General features: G+C 30.1%; 1 protein-coding gene across 4 annotated transcripts in view; it reads left to right on the top strand.

Annotated features, from left to right (window-relative positions):
- The window catches only part of LOC101896562 (endothelial zinc finger protein induced by tumor necrosis factor alpha), a 126,058-nt gene extending 122,555 nt beyond the window's left edge, over positions 1 to 3,503 (top strand). The window contains exon 9 of one of the 4 annotated variants that reach the window (XM_059129438.1): positions 1,793 to 3,503. In XM_059129438.1, the coding sequence (XP_058985421.1) occupies positions 1,793 to 2,341 (549 nt within the window). In that variant the 3' untranslated portion in view covers positions 2,342 to 3,503. The remainder of the gene's footprint in view (positions 1 to 1,792) is intronic. The other 3 variants (XM_059129437.1, XM_059129436.1, XM_059129434.1) reach the window with 3 other exon arrangements.
- Positions 3,504 to 21,428: the final 17,925 nt, after the last annotated feature.

Below are 21,428 nucleotides of genomic sequence, written 5' to 3'. Positions count from 1 at the left end.
GATTATAATCCTTAATATGCTCCAGAAAGTATGCCTTGAAAATCCAATATTAGAGTCCTTTTTCTTCATCAGATAATAATTTTGTAATAATTTTCTCTCAGTATATTCAGATATAAGTATATTCAGATATATTCTTAAAAAATCCACGTCTAGATCCCGTAAAATACTCTGAAAATACTCCAAAACTAAGGCTTTAATAATCCAAGATCAGGCGCTTAGAAGATTTTTAATTTTTTTTTTTTTTTCAAAAATCCTCTGGAAATATTTCGAATAATTTCAAAACAGTTATTCGTTTAAAATACTCCCGAAAATATTCTAAAACATAAATGTTTGCATCCTTAAAAATACTCCACAAAATATGCTTTAAAATCCACGTTTAGAGTCTGAAAATATCCCAGAATATAGGCTTTAATAATCCCCTAGAAGGCATCCAATATTTTTTTTTTCAAAAATCCTCCTTAGAGTCCTTGAAGAAAAATATTGCGAATAATTTCGAAAATTTTATTATTTTAAATTCTCTACAAAATATTCTAACACATCAATGCTCCAGAATGTACGCTTTAATAATCCAAGATCAGGCACCTAGAATATTTTTATTTATTTATTTTTTTTTTTTTTCAAAAATCCTTTTTAGAGTCTTTGAGGAAATATTTCGAATAATTTCAAAACTTTTATTATTTTAAAATTCACCAGAAAATATTCTAAAACATCAATCTATGTGCTTTAAAAATTCTCTAGAAAATAATCCCCTAGAAGGCATCAAAAAATTGTTTTTCAAAAATCCTCCTTAGAGTCCTTGAGGAAATATTTCGAATAATTTCGAAAATTTTATTACTTTAAATTCCCTACAGAATATTCTAAAACATCAATGTTTGCTTTAATAATCCACGTTTGAGTCTGAAAATACTCCAGAATGTAGGCTTTAATAATCCAAGATCAGGTCCCTAGAAGATTTTAAATTGTTTTTTTTTTCAAAATCCTCTTTAGAGTCTTTGCGGAAATATTTCGAATAATTTCAAAACTTTTATTATTTTAAAATACACCAGAAAATATTCTAAAACATCAATCTATGTCTTTAAAAATTCTCTAGAAAATAATCCCCTAGAAGGTATCCAATACGTTTTTTTTTTCAAAAATCCTCCTTAGAGTCCTTGAAGAAATATTTCGAATAATTTCGAAAATTTTATTGTTTTAAATTCTCTACAGAATATTCAATGTTTGCTTTAATAATCCACGTTTAGGGTCTCCAGAATGTAGGCTTCAATAATCCAAGGTCAGGTCCTTAGAAGATTTTTATTTATTTTTTTTTTTTTTTTTCAAAAATCCCTTTTAGAGTCTTTGAGGAAATATTTCGAATAATTTCAAAATGTTTATTATATCAAAATACTCCAGAAAATATTCTAAAACACCAATTTATGTAGCCTTAAAAATACTCCACAAAATATGATTTAAAAATCCTTGTTTAGAGTCTGAAAATACTACAGATGTAGGTAGGCCCTAAACGATCGTCATTAATTTATTTTCAAAAATCATCAATGTTTGTAGCCTTAAAAATACTCCTGAAAATATACTTTAAAAATCAAAGTTCAAAGTATTAAAATGCTCCTGAATGTAGGCTTAAATATTCCAAAATCAAACCCCTAGAAGATCTTCATTAATTTATTCTGAATAATCCTCCATTATTTTCAATAATTTCAAGATTTTTTATTTTAGCTTTACTTTGGGTTTTTTTCCAATTTTTTTTCTAATATTTTTTTTCTTTTTTTCTCTCTTGTATTGCCTCCAAAAAAAGGGTGACCGTCCCTTCTGCTGTCCCATGCCCAATTGTCGAAGACGTTTCGCCACCGAAAACGAGGTTACCAAACACATTGACAACCACATGAATCCGACAACCAAACGCAGCCGCCAGGCCAATAATACCGCCAACAGCAATAACAACAATAATAACAACAACAACAATTCACATGCAGCAGCTGCCGTGGCATCGGCGGCCGCTGCAGCGGCAGCAAATCATTTAATCAATGAAACCAAAAATGCAGCTGCTCAACAGTTTCTGAACAACAACAATCCAGCGGGTGACAATAAGAATAACATACTGCCGCGTGGTATGGGTGGCGGCGGCGGTGGGGGTGGTGGTCCAAATCCCGGATCACAGGTGAAAAATGAGCTGTATTTCCCCCAGTGTTATGGACCACCATTCCAGCATCCATTTCAAACGCAACAACCAACGGCGGCCCACAACAATGGACAACCGGCTGTATCGGTAAGTGTGGCCAATTCGGTGGCACCCGGAGTGGTTGGGCAACAGAATGCCCCAACATCGGTGGTTGTGGCCCAGTGACATCCCACCACAACAACGGCAGCAGCGGCGGCGGCGGCGGCGGCGAGCCAACAATCCACAGCTGTAACGGGGGCAAGTGGCACGGCACCGCCAAGTAATTCACATGGCCCTCACCAACAGCAACAGATATCGCAACATGCCAATACGGCAGCGGCAGCTGCAGCTGCAGCGGCCCACAGTCAAACTCCGCAGACGGTGACACTGTCCATAACCCTGCCGCCTGTGGGGGCATTACCACCCTCGGCTGCGGCAGCCGCAGCAGCAGCGGCGGCCCATCATCACCAGCAACAGGGTGGGCATGTGGTCAACACCTCGCATGCCCATAGTCAGCCACCGGCAGCGCCACCGCCACCAACTTCGGGTCCACCGCCAACCCTGTCACATGCAATACCCATACATCCTCATATACACTCAATATTCGGATCTCTATGATAATATCAGCAATAACAGCCAACACAATAACAGCAACAACTATCAGAACCACAATCACAGCATTATCAGCAACAAACACAATAACAAGAACTGCAACTACCACCCACACAAACTTATGTATACAAATAACAATAACAACAACAACAACAAAAACAATTATGAAATCTATAAGAATTTTTTGTAATGGAAACTCTTTTTCACAGCAAAAGGATAAGAGTCCTTTGGCTAAGAGAATGTACACTAACGGAAGAGAATAGAGCAGTATATATATATGACCAAGAAGAATAGTGTATGTTAAGCCGATCTTAGATTTAGTTTCATACTCTCATGCAAATCAAATCACTGAACTCACTCATTTTTATAAACACCCTCACCCGGACTCACACATAAAAGCCTAATTACATATATGAATTACACAAGGGCTTAGGTTTATTAAAAAAAAACCAAGCTAAACTTTTAAAATTTTTACTAAGTTTTTTTTTTTTTTTAAATCACATATTAATTATTAACGACACACACACACACATACACTCAAAGATTGAAATACCTTGATTTTTTGGTGTATCGGAAAAAAGTGTTTCAACAAAAGAGCAACTAGTCTTTTAGAAAAGGACTCTAAACTTGGTAATTACCTTTTTTTTTTTTCTTTCTTTGTTTGATTTCGAACGGAAGACAAAAGAACAATGAGTGAAGGACTCACAAAAAAAAAAAACGCAATTTTTTCACTTCTTTTTTTTTTATGTGACAAATATAGGAAAAAAAAAACAAAACACACAAGAAACACTTTGGGAAATACATATTTATTATATTTTTAGAACTGAGGAGTAATAGGATTTTTTTGAAAATTTTTATTTTGAAAAACTTAAACATGAAATGTTATGAAAATTCAATTTATTCATCTTAGAAAACAAATTTCCCAAATATTTTGTTTGCAGTGTATTTATTATTAAGAGTTTTCAAATTGAAGTTAAATGACCCAAATAAATTTTCTATAAATTAAAGATATTTTGAAAATATATATATATATATATATATATATTTTGAATTTCAATTCATTCGTCTTAGAAAAAAATATCCCAAGAGTTTTAAAATTAATTTAAATGACCCATATAAAATTTTTATAATTTTTTATTTTTTTATAAAATATTTTGATTTTAAACAAAAAAATATTTGATTAATTCTTACATTTTTTATTAGAATTAAAAAATTCTATATCCAATTTCAAATCGTTTAAAACAATATGAAAATGGAAATATTTTTATTAATAATAATTAAAAACAAGTTAAAAAGTATCAGTCGGTATTGCCGGCAGATATATATCCTCAGCCTATGTTCGATTAAATAATCGAAATATATTTGACTAGTGTTACAATTATTCAAACGTTTGACCCTCTATGGAGCCGGTTCCAAAGGAATGAGCCAATATTGTCCATTTTGTATCAGACCCAAAAATATGATATAAATATTCCAACGTTCCTGGTATGGATTATATTGACTCACTCCTTCACTTTTTATGAAATATGTAATAATTTTTAGAAAATGTTAAAATGTGCGTGATGTACCATATAGAGTCTACCGAAATATTCCATTTTTATACTTCATCTGACACAAATAAAAAATATTGAGCGAAATATGGGGCAAAATTACAAGAAAGGATATTTATGTCCAATTTTATGCGAAATCATAAATATATTTGGATGCTAATTTCGCTTTATTTGGGCGTTTTGTTTTTCAAAATCTTGAACGCTAAATGGTTCGATCTATACCACCTTTATAAAAGATCTCTTGTTGATAGAAATATTGAGATGTGCCAAGTCTAAATGGAATCGGATCTTAATGTGGCGTTTTATGAGCTTCATGGGTATTCAAATTTTCGACACTTTGTGGGGGAGGTACCAGAAGGAGTGGACCGATACATTCCATGTTAACAGAAGATCCTGGTTTTTTAAAAATATTGGAATGTGTGAAATTTGAAGACGTTCGGATCCTTACATCACATTTATAAGAGTTATAATTATTCAAAATGTTGACCCTTTGTGTGGGAGGTACTTGATGGAGTGGACCGGTACTGTCCATTTTAGCACCTGACCTAGCACTGACGCAAATATTAGGATTTGCAAAGTTAGAGCAAAATCGGGTAACCGTTTCTATTTCTGTCCAAAAAATTTCGACCTTTTGTGGGGGAGGTACCAAAAGGAGTGGACCGATGTATTCCCTCTTAACACCAGACCTTGGGTTAATAAAAATATTGGAATATGTGAAATTTGAAGACGTTCGGACTCTTACATCACATTATTTTAAGAGTTGTAATTATTCAAAATTTTGACCCTTTGTGGGGGAGGTACTTGATGGAGTGGACCGATATTGTCCATTTTTGTACTTGACCTAGAACTGATGCAAATATAAGGATTTGCAAAGTTTGAGCAAAATCGGATTATTGCTTCTCTTTATGTGCAGAAAAAGAAAATATATATTTTTTTGTTTTTGAAAATTTCGACCTTTTGTGGGGGAGTTACCCGAAGAAGTGGACCGATACATTCCATTTTCACACCAGACCTTGGGCTAATAAAATTATTGGGATGTGTGAAATTTGAAGACAATCGGACTCGTACATCACATTTTATGAGAGTTGTAATTATTCAAAATTTTGACCATTTGTGGGGGAGGTACTTGATGGAGTGGACCGATATTGTCCATTTTCACACCTGGCCGAGTACTGACGCAAATATTAGGATTCGCAAAGTTGGAGCAAAATCGGATTATCCCTTCTCTTTCTGTGCAAGGAATATTTTTTTTTTGCAAATTCCAACCTTTTGTGAGGGAGGTACCAGAAGGAGTGGACCGATATTGCCCATCTCCGAACTCGATCTAAGTTTGACAAAGATATTACGATGTACCAAGTTTGAACCAAATCGGATACTCCCATCGAGAGTTATCGTGCGCACCAGCCAGACAGACAGACGGACGGACGGACGGACATCGCTAGATCGACTCCAAATGTTCTGAAACGGATTTGGTCCAAAGAGACCTAGGATCTAAAACCGTTATTTCGACTAGGCACGTTTTGACCGTATCAAATGATATATACCCTCTGTAGCCATATGGCTGAGGGTATAATGAGTTAAGGTTATATATAAAATGATATGATATTTAAAAATAATTTCAACTTAATTTTAAGAAATTTTTATTTGATTTAAAATCATGTCATTTTTTATTTTTTGAAAAAAAAAACTCAAAATGAGTTAGAATTTAAAAAAAAAATAATAACTTAAAAATTTTAGAATGACTGATTTAAAACCATTTCATTTGAATATATTTGAAAAAGACTCATTCTAGTTTAGTAAAAACTCTTATGCTTTGTTAAAAAAACTTCCCAGTGGCAGGTATTTTTACCCAAATTTCGGGAAAATATTTTTTTTCTACGGAAACGGAACCCAGGTATTGACCCGATAATTTGACTATAACTTTCGAACCGCTTTAAATAATCCCATCATGTGATCACTTGTTGGAGAGGTATAAGCTTTCAAACGATATTGTCTTTATCGGGTAAGTGGATCGAGGTGTAGCCCGGGTCTTAGACCCAAACTTTCGGGTCAAAAATCTGGGCTCCCGGGTTCATACCCCAAGAAAAAAATAGTTTCCCGGAATCAGGGTAAAAATACTTTCCCTTGGAAGTAGAGTTATTCCGACAAAAAAATAACCTCAAAATGAGTTAAAATTTAAAAAAATTTACCTCAAAAATTTAAATTGAGTTTGACTTTGACTCGTATGGCCACTGAGCGTATATATCATTTGATACGTCCAAAACGTGTCCAAATCGAAATAACGCCTTTAGACCCCACGTCTCTTGAGCCAATTCCATTTCAGGATATTTGGTGTAGACCTAGGGGTGTCCGTTCATCCATCTATTTGTCTGGCACGAGAATTCTCAAAAGGTAGTATCGGATTTGATCCAGACTTCGTTCTTCATAATGTTATTATCAAACTTAGATTGAATTCGGAGATGAGCACTCCTTTTGGTACCTCCTAGCACAAATAGTCCAAATTTTCAAATAAAATAATTTATCATATAGAACAAGAAAGGATCATCCAAATTTGTGCAATCTTCGCAAATCCATATATTTTTATCAATGCTGGGTCAGGTGTAAAAACGGACAATATCGACCAAGTCCATGAAGTGACTTCCCCACAAAGGGTCTTCATTTTGAATAATTATTATTCTTGTAAAATATGAAAATAGCCTCTGATTGTCTTCAAATTCCGCACATCTTAACATGTCGATCAACAAAATATCTGTTATGAAGGGCGGAGGGAACGGACCTCCCCTTTTTTGTACCTCCCCTATAACGAGTCAACATTTTGAAAATTCTTAAAGGTCAAAAAACACGAAATGAACATCCGTTTTCTTTTAACCTTGGCAAATTGCAATATTTCTGTCAACACACGACGAGGTGTTAATATGGTTTATATATCAGACCACTTTTTCTGGTACCTCCCCCTTAGCGGGTCAAAATTTTGAATAGTTATATTTCTTATAAAAGTGTGATTTCTTTAAAACTTGACATATTCCAATATTTGGATCAACACAAGATTTGCTATGAAGATTGTGTACTAGACCACTCCTTCTGGTACCTCCCCCACAGCGGGTCAAAATTTGGAAAACTTCAAACTCTCATAAAAGTACTAAATAGACATTCGATTCTCTTTAAATTTCACACATCTCATTTTTTTTAACAACAGAAGATATGGTGTGAAGATTGTAAATATCGGCCCACTCCTTCTGGTACCTCTCCCACAAAGGGGTCAAAATTCGGAATTATTATGACTCCTAAAAATTGCGAAATAAGTATCTAATTCTCTTCAAATTCACACATCGCAATCTTTCTTGTAGCACAAGTTATGGTGTGAAGATGGTAAATATCGGTCCACTCCTTCTGGTACCTCCCCCCACAAAGGGTTAGGAATTTTGAATAACCAAAATGACCATAAAGGCGCAACAAGCATTTGATTCGCTTCGAACTTAAGAAATCTCAATATTTTTTAATACCAGAAGATCTGGCGTGCTGATGGAAGATATCGGTCCACTCCTTCTGGTACCTCCCCCACAAAGGGTTAGGAATTTTGAATAACCAAAATGACCATAAAATTTCAAAAATCTTAATATTTTTAACAACAAAAGATCTGGTGCGGCGATGAAAGATATCGGTCCACTCCTTCTGGTACCTACCTCACAATAGGATCAAAATTTCGAATGACCTTGAAGCTCATAAAATGTTAAATAAACATTAAATTCTTTTCAGAATTTTCCCATCTCAATATTTTTAATAACAGAAGATCTCGTTTGAAGATGGAATATATTGGCCGATATCTTCTGGTACCTCTCTTAAAGAAGATATATTTACGCTCTCGGAAATGGAATACCGTTTTTTTACGACCAACGGGTTTTTGTCGAATAGGTGGTACAAACATATGCCAATAACAACGAAGCAAGCCAACGACCTGTCGTGCCGGGGTCCCACTATGGATCTCCCGTTAAAGTAGATCTGCTTAAAAAAGCCCAGCTTCGAAAGTCCGATAGATCACTCTCAGGGCATCAAGATTTTATCTGTGATGCCTTCCTTTTCTTTCATTGGTGGATCTCTGTTTCTTCTCTTCTTCCGGTTTTCTCTTTCATCAGGGACCTTTTCAAAACTCAGTTTTGGCGGGGCATTTAAATTTAGTTTGAATTTTAATAATAATACACTGCAACAAAAACCTAAAGATTTTTTTTTTAATTATATTTTAAAAAATATTATTTTATGTTTCTGAAAATCTCACAAAATTTTATTTGAAGTTATCCTCAAATATATAAATATTTTTAATTATTTTACGAAAAATCCCGAACTCCTCATCAAAAATGATCTTTAAATTTCATTTGAAAAGCTTCTCTTTTTTGTTTAAACAATATTTATAAAACAAAAAAAAAACCCAACAAACACACACACACACACACAATGTTTTCGTTATTTAGTTAAGTCGGCAAAAATGAAATATATAATTAAAGGTTTTATAATTATTATTATTTTTCAATACATTATAGTTTTGTTACTAATCCTTTAATTTGTAGAGTTTTTTTTTCGTTAGTATATTAAGATTTTCTTACTTTAAAAAAAAATGCAAAAAAATATATATTTAATAATAATTATTTACTACCAATTGTGATTATTTATATTTTGATTTTTTTTTGTAATTTTTTTTTATATTTATAAAATCTACAAAACATTTATCCTAACTATATAAAAAATTGTCTTCCCAGTTTCATATGTATTTTTTTCTTTTATTTTATTTTCAACGCAATAATTTTGTATTCCTAGGAAACTCGATACGAAAAACCAGGCAAAACACACACACTGATGGAAATGAAATTTTCGAGTTTCTCAATTTTTTATAAAAAAAAAAACATAACAACAATAAATTAATCATCTTCCAACTCCACTGTGCCATAAGAAAAACACACGCAAACACTCACACACAAAACAAAGATAAAAGATTCCTATAGAAATGTTATTATGTGACTCCAAACAAAATACAATACAATAATTATAATTGCATACAAATTTTCATTTCTCTCAGTGTGATAATTTTATTTTTCAAATGTGCAAAACATCTCTTTTGAAAAAACGCATTTAACAGGATTTTTTTTTTAATTTTTAATTCCAAAAAATATATGTATTTTTTTAAAATAATAAAAACTGTTCCTAAGGAATTTTTATTTATGGAAAATCAAATCAACCCCATTTTTTTAAAGTTACTAATAACTCATATAGCAATAGTTGTCATAGACTTACATAAATATAAATATATATATTTTTTGTTAACACCAGATGCCATAATTGTATCCAACTGTTTTACTAGTTTTATAAAGAAAAACAAATCATATGGAATATTAAATATTCCATAAAAAAAAATCCACAACAGGCTTTGTGCAATATAAACCATGATTTTCCATAAGAAAAAAAAATAAAAATTCAAACTTAAGAACAATTTTTATTATTTAAAAAAAGAAATATTTAATTTTCTCCCAAAAAAAAAATTGTTTTTAACTACATTTTTTACATGCACACAAGGATATTTTCTTATATATATTTGAAAACCAGAAGTTGTGTTAAAAAAAAATACAACATTTACAGATTTTGAATATCAGTCCATTTATAAAAAAATATATAAAAATATATATTTATTTTTAATATAAAATATATATTTATTTTTAATATAAAATATATATTTATTTTTAATATAAAATATATGTTTACTTTATATAAAATATATGTTTATTTTATATAAAATATATACATATTTTATATAAAAAATATAAATGTTTTGCATAAAAAATACATATTTTATATACAGGGTGAGATGAAAAAACTGCAACAAAGTTAAACGAAATAATTTTTTCATTTTTTTTTAAATTGATTGAATGAAAAGCAAAAAAAATATTTTAAAACCAGAAGTTGTGTTAAAAAATACAAAATTTACAGATTTTGAATATCAGTCCATTTATAAAAAAATATATAAAAATATATATTTATTTTTAATATAAAATATTTATTTATTTTTAATATAAAATATATGTTTATTTTATATAAAATATATGTTTATTTTATATAAAATATATACATATTGTATATAAAAAATATAAATTTTTTGCATAAAAAATACATATTTTATATGCAGGGTGAGATAAAAAAAACCGCAACAAAGTCAAACGCCAAATTTTTTAAATATTTTTTAATTTAATTGAATTAAAGCAAAAAATTTCGAAAATAGCCTCAATTTTTAGAATAAGTTTAGATTTATTCGAATTGGTCACCTTTGGCACGAATTATGGCCTTCAAACGGCCAACCGTCACATGCTGCCCGAATGTTGCTCTGCGGTATTTTGGTCCATTCCCAGAGAAGCACTTGCTTGAGGTGATCAATTTTTTGGTTGGCCAATGAAACCATCGTCGCACGCTACCCGAATGTTGCTCTGCGGTATTTTGGCCCATTCCCAGCGAAGCACTTGCTTGAGGTGATCGACACTTTGGTAGTTTTTAGTGCCAACCTTGCTTTCCAAAATACTCTAGACACAATAGTCCAACGGATTGGTATCCGGAGATTTTGGTGGCCATTGTGCGGTGGAAATGAAGCGAGGATCCCCTTTTTGTAACCTTCCATGGCTGGCGCGTGCTGAGTGCGATGGTACTGAGTCGTCTGTTGGAAAATGTTTGCGTGGCCAAGGCATTAATACACCCTCCAGAATATTTTTGCGATAATATTCGACATTTATTCTGATGCCACAGTCGATTAATACAAGCGTGGAGCAACCATCGGTTGTTATGGCGGCCCACACCATTACCATGACCGGCGCTTGGGGTCTGGTGACCAACCGAAGCTGCACATTTTCAGCTGGCCTCTTTGGCGATAACCTTATTTTGTTACCATTCTTGGGTGGCGCCTGCTGAGTGCGATGGTGCTGAGTCCTGTTAGAATGTCCAATGCCAAAATGTTTGCCTGCTCAAGGCTTTAATACACCCTCCAGAATATTTTCGCGATAATATTCGGCATTTATTCTGATGCCACAGTCGATTAATACGAGCGGAGAGCGACCATCGGCTGTTATGGCGGCCCACATCAACACCATGGTTGGCGCTTGAGTTCTGGTGGCCAACTGAAGGTGCACATTTTCAGCTGACCTCTTTGGCAAGTAAACACGATCATTTTGTTTGTTTACAAACTGCCGGACAACAATTGATTTCTCTTCGGAAAACACCAAACCAAATTCGACCAAGCGAAGCAACTCTTTAGCTCTTTTGAGTCTATTTTGTTTCTGTTGCGGTGTAAGTTCTTGCACTTTTTGGAATTTCAATGGCTTTACTCCAACAACGACAGCGAATGTTTTCTCATCGGAGAAAACCAAATTCGGCAGTTTACCACTTGCGGCCAAGCGAGGCAACTCTTTAGCTCTTTTGAGTCTTTTTTTCCGTTGCGGTGTAAGTTCTTGCAATTTTTGGAATTTCAATGGCTTTACCCCGAGGAGCTCATTTTTCAATATTTTTCAAATGGAATATTGCGATATGTTCAGCTCACGAGCCATTTTTCGGCCACTGCGAAGCGGGTTTCGATCAAGTCGCTTCTTTACTTTTCGAACCATTCCTGCTGATGTAGCTGTTTCCTTCCGTCCACTTCCTTGACGTCGTCGGGCTATGCTACGAGTATCACGGTAACGAGCAATGGTACGAGACACAAAAGATTTATTCACATTTAAATGCTGGAGTGCTCTAACGATAACCACTGTTTGGTGGTTTTCCAGCCAAATATAAAGAAATCTCACTATCACGCTTGAATTCCGTCACGAATAACTTTTTTTCTGGAAAATTCTCAACAAAATGCTTTTGAACGCTTGTAAACAATATAATGAGCTGTCACTGGAATAATTTTAATCGCTGTCGGAAAAGTGAGTTAGAAATGCAAGCAGTCTGAAGTTGGTTGTAGTTTTGTCATCTCACCCTGTAAAAAACTTCATAAACTTATTTTTTTTTTTTGAACTGATTTTTCAAAATCATAATTTTTATTTTTTCCACAAAATTTCTGCTTTTCAAAAATATATATAAATAAAAGTTCTTCCGGTGTGCATAGTGATATTTGTAAAAATAACTTATTTTATTTTTTTTTCCAATGTTTTTCTTATTTTTTTTTTTTGTTATTCCTAATTTTTATTGAAACAAAAAAAAAAAATGAACTTTGATGAAATAATTTGTTTTTTTTTTAATTTTCATTATTATACGTTTTTTTTCTAGTTAGTAATCCTAAAAATAAAATCAATTTTTTTTATAAATACATATAAATATATATATTACTGTATTATTTAATAAGTTTATTATTATTTAATTTCCTACACCATGAATTATAATTTATAAAGCAAAAAAAAAAATAAATAAATGAAAAAATATGTTTTGAAATAAATTTTTCAACATTTTATGTTTGTCGTTTTTACTTTTTTTTTTTGTTTATTTCTTTTATTCTTTTATTTTTAAACAACAATTTACAAAAACAAATAAAATGGGGTATTAACATAATTACTTTTGGCTAAGCATACAAATTTTTGAATGAATTCTGAAAAAAAAATAAAACGATATCATCAAGTTTTGGCAAATGGAAAGAGAATAACTTTATCTCAGGGAAATAAATGAAATGAGAGAAGTAGAGAAAATTATGAAACCAAAAAATTAAGCATAATTTTAGGCGCAAAGGAATTTAATTATTTCAAATCGAGCTTAATCCAAATATTGAAATTTCAATGTACATTTCCACTTAACTGCACAGTAAGAGAAAAATAATGATATTGGGAAAATGGAGCATACTTTTAGGGACAATGTGTTTTACCCTTATACCCAAGGAATTTGATTATATCAAAGTAGTCGAGCTCAAATCGAATAACGAAATAAGAGAAACAGAATGATAATAAAAAATTAAGCATACTTTTAGGAGCAATGAGTTTTCTCCCTTATGCTCAAAAAAATTTGATTGATATGCGAGTAAAAAAAATTATTGAATTTTTTGCCTACCTCTGACAATTAGGGAAATAGGAAAATTGAACAGTGTTGGCATGTTTGTTCCGGATACCATAGTATCTTATTGTTGCAAAATGGTCAGAATTAATCCCATTATTGGAAAATAATCCCATCTCATTGGAAAATAATGAAACATACTTTTTGAAGCAAGGAGTTTTCAATTAGATGTATATTTTAATTCTTGTAAAGGTTTTCCAAAATGAGCAAAGTTATTTTGGCTATTTCAGGAAATTCGAACTAAAGAGGTATTTTTGTTTAAGAAAATGAAGCATACTTTTAGGAACAACGAATTTGTACCTTATTCACATTTTTAATTACCCACACATTTTAAATCTTTTAAAGGTTTACCCAAGATGCTTAGAGAATAAATTCACTTAACTTTACAACAAAAATTCTACCAGCTCTGTTCTCTCGATTGAATTTATTTTTATATTTTAAAATGGTTCCTTTACCATATCTTGTACAGCTAAAAGCGAATAAATTTACAAAAGCATTTGAATTGAGATAAATATTATATCAATTTTGAAGCATAACTTTAGGAGCAATATAAATGCATTTTTTCTCCAAATCATAAAAACCCTAAATTTTACTACAAAAATTCGGCCAAAACGATTACCAATTACTTGTTTTGGAATTTCAAAACTTTCGGGTTTATAAGTCTCTAAATCGGTGTGGAATTCCCACAATACTTATTAAAAGCGATTTTTGTATTTTTTCTTTGATTTCGTATTGGTTTTTAAAAAATGGTTACCGGTTACTTGGTTCGAAAAACCATCATATTTTCTTAAAGCTGAATTTATTACTTTTCCCTAGGAGTAGCTAGAACTCAAATTTGTTATTTTAGTGACATTTTACGAAATGTTTTTATTTGGAAGTACAACGATTACCGGTTACCTGGTATTTCTTCCAAATAACTCAAAAAACTTTTTCCAGTCACACAATAGTTATTTTCTCTTTATTTTTTCCAATTTTGAACTGCATCTTGAAAATTTGGTTACCGGTTACCCGATTCAAAAAAACCATCACATTTGCGAAAAATTTGATTTGTTTCCACCACATTAAGAGTGGGAGGAACTGAAAAAAGCTATTTAAGTAAAATTCCTCAAAAAATTCTTATTATTCAAAACAGCGATTACCGGTTACTTGGTATAAAACATGTGTTTATGTCTTCCAAATAATAACAGAATGTTTTGCAATCACTCAGATAAATTAATAAAACTGCTTCTCTTTAGTTTTTTCCTATTTTGAACTGCATCTTGAAAATTTGGTTACCGGTTACCTGATTCAAAAAACCATCACATTTTCGAAAATTTGAATTTTTTCCACCACACTAAGAGTGGGAGGAACTGAAAACAGCTATTTAAGTAAAATTCCTCAAAAAATTCTTATTATTTAAAACAGCGATTACCGGTTACTTGGTTCAAAAACCATCACATTTTCTAAAAGTTGAATTTATTACTTTTTCCAGTCCACTTCACAATATTTAATTAAACTGTTTCTCTTTTTTTTCAAATTTAAACTGCATTTTGGAAATTGGTTACCGGTTACCCGATTCAAAAAAACCATCACATTTTCGAAAAATTGAATTTTTTCCACCACACTATGAGTGGGAGGAACTCAAAACAACTATTTAAGTAAAATTTTTCAAAAAATTCTTATTATTCAAAACAACGATTGCCGGTTACTTGGTATAAAAAAAGAACCATCACATTTTCTAAAAGCTGAATTTTTATCTTCTCCCTAGGAGTAGCTAGAGCTCAAATCTATTATTTTAGTGACATTTTACGAAATGTTTTTTTTTTTTTTTTAAAGCACAACGATTACCGGTTACTTGATATTTTTTTTTTCAAATAACTCAAAAAGCTTTTTCCAGTCACACAATAGTTAATTAAACTGATTCTCTTTATTTTTTTTAATTTTGAACTGCATCTTGAAAATTTGGTTACCGGTTACCCGATTTAAAAAAACTATTACATTTTCGAAAAAATTAATTTTTTTCCACCACACTATGAGTGGGAGGAACTGAAAACAACTATTTAAGTTAAATTCCTCAAAAAATTCTTATTATTCAAAGCACCGATTACCGGTTACTTGGTTCCAAAACCATCACATTTTCTTAAAGCTGAATTTATTACTTCTCCCTAGGAGTAGCTAAAGCTCAAATCTATTATTTTAGTGACATTTTACGAATAATTTCTATTTGGAAGTACAACGATTACCGGTTACTTGATATTTTTTTTTTTTTCAAATAACTCAAAAAACTTTTTCCAGTCCACTTCACAATAGTTAATTAAACTGTTTCTCTTTATTTTTTCCTATTTTGAACTGCATCTTCGAAATTGGTTACCGGTTACCCGATTCAAAAAAACCATCACATTTTCGAATAATTGAATTTTTTCCACCACACTATGAATGGGAGGAACTGAAAAAAGCTATTTGAGTAAAAATCCTCAAAAAATTCTTATTATTCAAAACAGCGATTACCGGTTACTTGGTAAAAAAACATTTGTTTATTTCTTCCAAAAAATAACATAATGTTTTGCAGTCACTCAGATAAATTAATAAAACTGCTTCTCTTTATTTATTTTTTTTTTAGTTTTGAACTGCATCTTGAAAATTTGGTTACCGGTTACCCGATTCAAAAAACCATCGCATTTGCGAAAAATTTGATTTTTTTCCACCACATTAAGAGTGGGAGGAACTGAAAAAAGCTATTTGAGTAAAATTCACCAAAAAATTCTTATTATTCAAAACAGCGATTACCGGTTACTTGGTAGAAAACATGTGTTTATTGCTTTCAAAAAATAACAGAATGTTTTGCAATCACTCAGATAAATTAATAAAACTGCTTCTCTTTAGTTTTATTTTTTTTAATTTTGAACTGCATCTTGAAAATTTGGTTACCGGTTACCCGATTCAAAAACCATCCCATTTTCGAAAAAGTGAATTTTTTCCACCACACTATGAGTGGGAGAAACTGAAAACAGCTATTTAAGTTAAATTCCTCAAAAAATTCTTATTATTCAAAACAGCGATTACCGGTTACTTGGTATAGAACATGTGTTTATTTCTTCCAAATAATAACAGAATGTTTTGCAATCACTCAGATAAATTAATAAAACTGCTTCTCTTTAGTTTTTTCCTATTTTGAACTGCATCTTCGAAATTGGTTACCGGGTACCCGATCCAAAAAACAATGACATTTTCCAAAAATTAAATTTTTTTTCCACACACTAAGAGTGGGAGGAACTGAAAACAGCTATTTAAGTAAAATTCCTCAAAAAAATTCTTATTATTCAAAACACCGATTACCGGTTACTTGGTATAAAACAAGTGTTTATTTCTTCCAAATAATAACATAATGTTTTGCAATCACTCAGATAAATTAATAAAACTGCTTCTCTTTAGTTTTTTCCTATTTTGAACTGCATCTTCGAAATTGGTTACCGGTTACCCGATTCAAAAAACCATCACATTTTCGAAAAATTAAAATTTTTCCACCACACTATGAGTGGGAGGAACTGGAAACAGCTATTTAAGTAAAATTTCTCAAAAAATTCTTATTATTCAAAACGCCGATTACCGGTTACTTGGTATAAAACATGTATTTATTGCTTTCAAATTATAACAGAATGTTTTGCAGTCACTCAGAAGTCAGTTTAGGTGTTTTTCTTGAATTTTTATCAATTTCGAAAAGGTTTTTTTTTTTAATTATTCATAATTTTCTCTTTTAATCTCTTTTCAATTTTTTCTTTGCCAGATAAAGTTATTCGGGAAAATTTACAGATAAAAATACATATGTGACAATTTTTAATGCCAGCATATATTTAAGTAGAAATGGTTGAAGGATCGAAAAAATTAAATTATAGACACAAATATACAAAAGTTTTATAGTTCGGAAAGGACAAAAAGGAAATTTTTATTCAACTAAAAATCAAAGTGGAATATCACAAACAAAGGAGAACAAAAAAGAGAGAGAGAGAAGACAAAAACGAACGAAATGGAAACGAAATTTATCAAAATTATTTGTTTGGTATTTATAACTGTTGTTTTTAAATTAGTCAAAATTTTATTGAATGAAAAAAACAATATTTAAAGAAAAATCGTAATTTATTTAGGCCCATATCATTAACAAAATTATTAAAAAAAACGTATATTAAAAATAAAAACAACAAACAAAATTCAAGTTTCGGCATAGATTTTTGGACAAAACTCGTGTAAAAATAACAACAAAACTTTTCGGCATAACAACAACAAGACAAAACACAAAAAAAAAAACATATTGGACATTAGCTTTTATTAGAATTATAAACTAAATCAATTAAGAACCAAAAAAAAAAAACAAAACTTTTTCGGCTTAAACCCTAAATGTAAAAAAAAATTGAAATCAAAAAAATTTTGGCTTTAGAAAGAAAAGGAAACCCCCACTTTTTTAGAAATGTATACCTAACCTAAAAAAAAATTCATCCGAAAAAAAATTTAGAACAAAAATGGAAATAATTCTAATGAAAGCAAAACTAAATTTAGACTGAATATCTCTGTGATACTCCTTTAAAAAAAACCTAAGAAAAAATCAAACATTGTATTATAGTGGAGAATGAAATTATGAAGACAAATTTAAACAGAAACTATAAAAACTTTTGTAAATTTAAACAGCAACATAAAAAATTTTAGGCCCTAATCAAAATTTGTGTAAAAAAAAACATAACTAGAAATTAACAACAACTATATAATAACAATCTATCAAAATTTTTATGCAAAATTATCAAAATTTTTTACTCCATTTTAATAAAAAAAAAACCCCCACCCACACCAAACTCTTTATTTTTTAATTTTATTTCCAATTTTTATTTTTGATAAATATTTTTTTTTTAAATTAATTTTCAAATGTATATAAAAAATATATATTATCATCATTACATATATTTCTACACACATTATTTGAATACACACAAAAAAATGGCTCCAAAAATTTTAACAGAAACAACAACATAAAAATTACACTGACTGAACCCACACCATTTACAACAAAAACAACAACAATGAGTGAAAATCAACAACGTATAGTTCAAACGCTCAACAATGAAGTACAAAACTAGAAATAGTTATTCTATATTTTTTCTGGAAAAAAAACTTGATTTTTTTAAAAGTGGTTACCGGTTACTTTATACAAATGTGATTAATTTTCTTTAAAAAACTCATTTATTTTTTCATGCTAGGAATAGCAAAAGCCATAAGAACTATTTTTAGTAAAATCCAACTTAGATATTTAAAACGAATACCGGTTACTTGACACAAAAAAAATATATTTGGGTTTATAAAAGTACACAATACATGTTTAAAGTTCGAAAATAACTATAACAGCTATTTTTTATTATTTCGAATACAGTTGTATTTTAAATTTTAAATGTGGTTACCGGTTACTTTATGCAAAATTATTAAAATTTTCGAAAAAATGCTTATATTTTTGAATACTAAGACTAGCAAAAGCTGTAAGAGCTATAATCAGTAAAATTCGACTTAGATATTTCTAACGATTACCGGTTACTTGGTACAAAAATGAATGTATTTGGGTTTATGAAAGTACACAATACATTTTTTAAGTTCAAAAATAACAATAGCTGACAATTTGTTTATTATTTAAAACGTAGTTTTATTTAAAATTTTAATAAGTGGTTACCGGTTACTTGTTCCAAAATGATTAAATTTTTGTGTATTTAAGCTTATAAAAGTACACAATATATTTTTGAAGTTCGAATATAACTATAGCAGTTATTTTTTTTGTTTTTTTTTTTTTTTTTTTTTTTTTGAAACATTTTTTTATTTTTATTTCGATTTTTAGAATACGGTTACTGGTTACTTGATCCAGAAATGATTACATTTTTTTTAAAAAACGTGCATTTATTTCTTCATACTAAGAGTAGCAAAAGCTATAAGAACTATTTTCAATAAAATTTGACTCAGGTATTTAAAACGAATACCGGTTACTTGGTACAAAATCGAGTGTATTGGGGCTTATAAAAGTACACAATACATTTTTGAAGTTCAAAAAATAACAATAGCAGCCAATTTTTTTATTATTTTAAATACAGTTGTATTTTAAATTTTAATAAGTGGTTACCGGTTACTTGATCCAAAATAATTACATTAAAAAAAAAAAAACATTTATTTTTTCATACTAAAAGTAGCAAGAGCTATTAGAACTATTTTTAGTAAAATCCAGCTTAAACATTTCTAACGGTTACCGGTTACTTGGTACGAAAACGAGTACAGTTAGGTTTATTAAAGAGCACAATATATTTTTGAAGTTCGAATATAACTATAGCAGCTATATTTTTTTATTTTTTGAAACATTATTTTATTGTTATTTCGATTTTTAGAATACGGTTACTGGTTACTTTATCCAGAAATGATTAAATTTTAAAAAAAAAATGCATTTAGTTTTTCATACTAAGATTAGCAAAAGCTATTAGAACTATTTTTAGTGAATTCCACACAAATATTTCAAACGATTACCGGTTACTTGATACGAAAACGAATATATTTGGGTTTGCAAAAGCACGCAATACAACTTTGATGTTCAAAAATATCAATAGCAGCTAATTATTTATTATTTCAAACACATTTTCATTTTAAATTTTAATAAGTGGTTACCGGTTACTTGATCCAACTTTGATTACATCTTTGGGAAAAAATACATTTATTTTTTCATACTAAGACTAGCAAAAACTATAAGAACTATTTTCAGTAAAATCCAGCTTAGATATTTCTAACGATTACCGGTTACTTGATACGAAAGCGCATATATTTGGGGTCACAAAAGTGCACAATACATTTTTGAAGTTCAAACATAACTATAGAAGCTAGTTTTTTATTTTTTAAAACATTTTTTAGATTTTAGTTTGATTTTATTAATAAATGGTTACCGGTTACTTTATATAAAATTAATTACATTTCAGCAAAAAATACATTCATTTCTTCATATGAGGAGCAGGAAAAACTATTCAAACTGTTTTTAGTAAAACTTCGCCATATATTTTTAATGATTACCGGTTACTTGGTACCAAAACGCATAAATTTGTGTTCATAAAATTACACAACACATTCTTCAAGGTCCGAAATAGCTGAAACCTCCATAGTAATGTTTTTCAAGCTTAATATATCATTATTTAGCAAAACGATTACCGATTACTTTTTTTGGATTAAAAAATTTCGGGTTTGGAAGTGTCTAAATTTTTGTGAATGCATATACCGGTTACTTGACTATAAAAAGACATGTACTTTGGTTTTTATACGAAAATCGGAGTTTGTGGTAGTTTTTGAAGGACTATTTGTCATGTTTAGGCATAATTTTTTGGACTCATTTTGCAAATGGTTACCGGTTACTTGATCTTTAAAATTCAGTTTTTTACTAAATTATAAACAAAAATGCATTCTATGACTTTATTGCGGCTATTATTAATGACGTTCTTTCATTTGCTGCAAAATTTTTTCACATGATTACCAATTACCTAAGTTTTATTACCAATTATCTGACTGCAAAAAGTTATTTTCAATATGTTTCTTAAACAAAAATTCAATTCTTGGCTAATTTTAAGTAAATTTACTCTTAAATACTAATTTTTTTTCAGAAAAATTTTACTTTTGGTTACCGGTTACTTTGTTTTGAATTTCGATTACTTCACCTTAAAATGTTATTTTTCAAGGCTTTCATCTATTTTTGGATAATTTAAAGCAATATTAATCATAGATTTTTGTATTTTTGACACATTTTCCAAATGGGTACCGGTTACTTGAATTTCAAAAACCTATATTTTTCATAGAAAATTATATTCCTGTCTAATTTCAAGCAATAATACTCTTAATTATTGATTTTTTTCAGAAAAATTTTACTTTTGGTTGCCGGTTACTTGGTTTTAAAAGTCGATTACTTCACCTTGAAATTTTTGTTTTCGTGAGTTTTATCTATTCTTGTATAATTTAAAGCAATATTAATCATAGATTTGTATTTTTGGACACATTTTCCAAATGGTTACCGGTTACTTGAATTTCAAAAACCTATA

Source organism: Musca domestica, unplaced genomic scaffold (assembly GCF_030504385.1).
Source record: "Musca domestica strain aabys unplaced genomic scaffold, Musca_domestica.polishedcontigs.V.1.1 61, whole genome shotgun sequence".
In the NCBI taxonomy this organism is placed as follows: Eukaryota; Metazoa; Arthropoda; class Insecta; order Diptera; family Muscidae; genus Musca; species Musca domestica.
The sequence above is the reverse complement of the archived record's forward strand: the minus strand, read 5'-3'. Positions and strand labels throughout refer to the sequence as shown.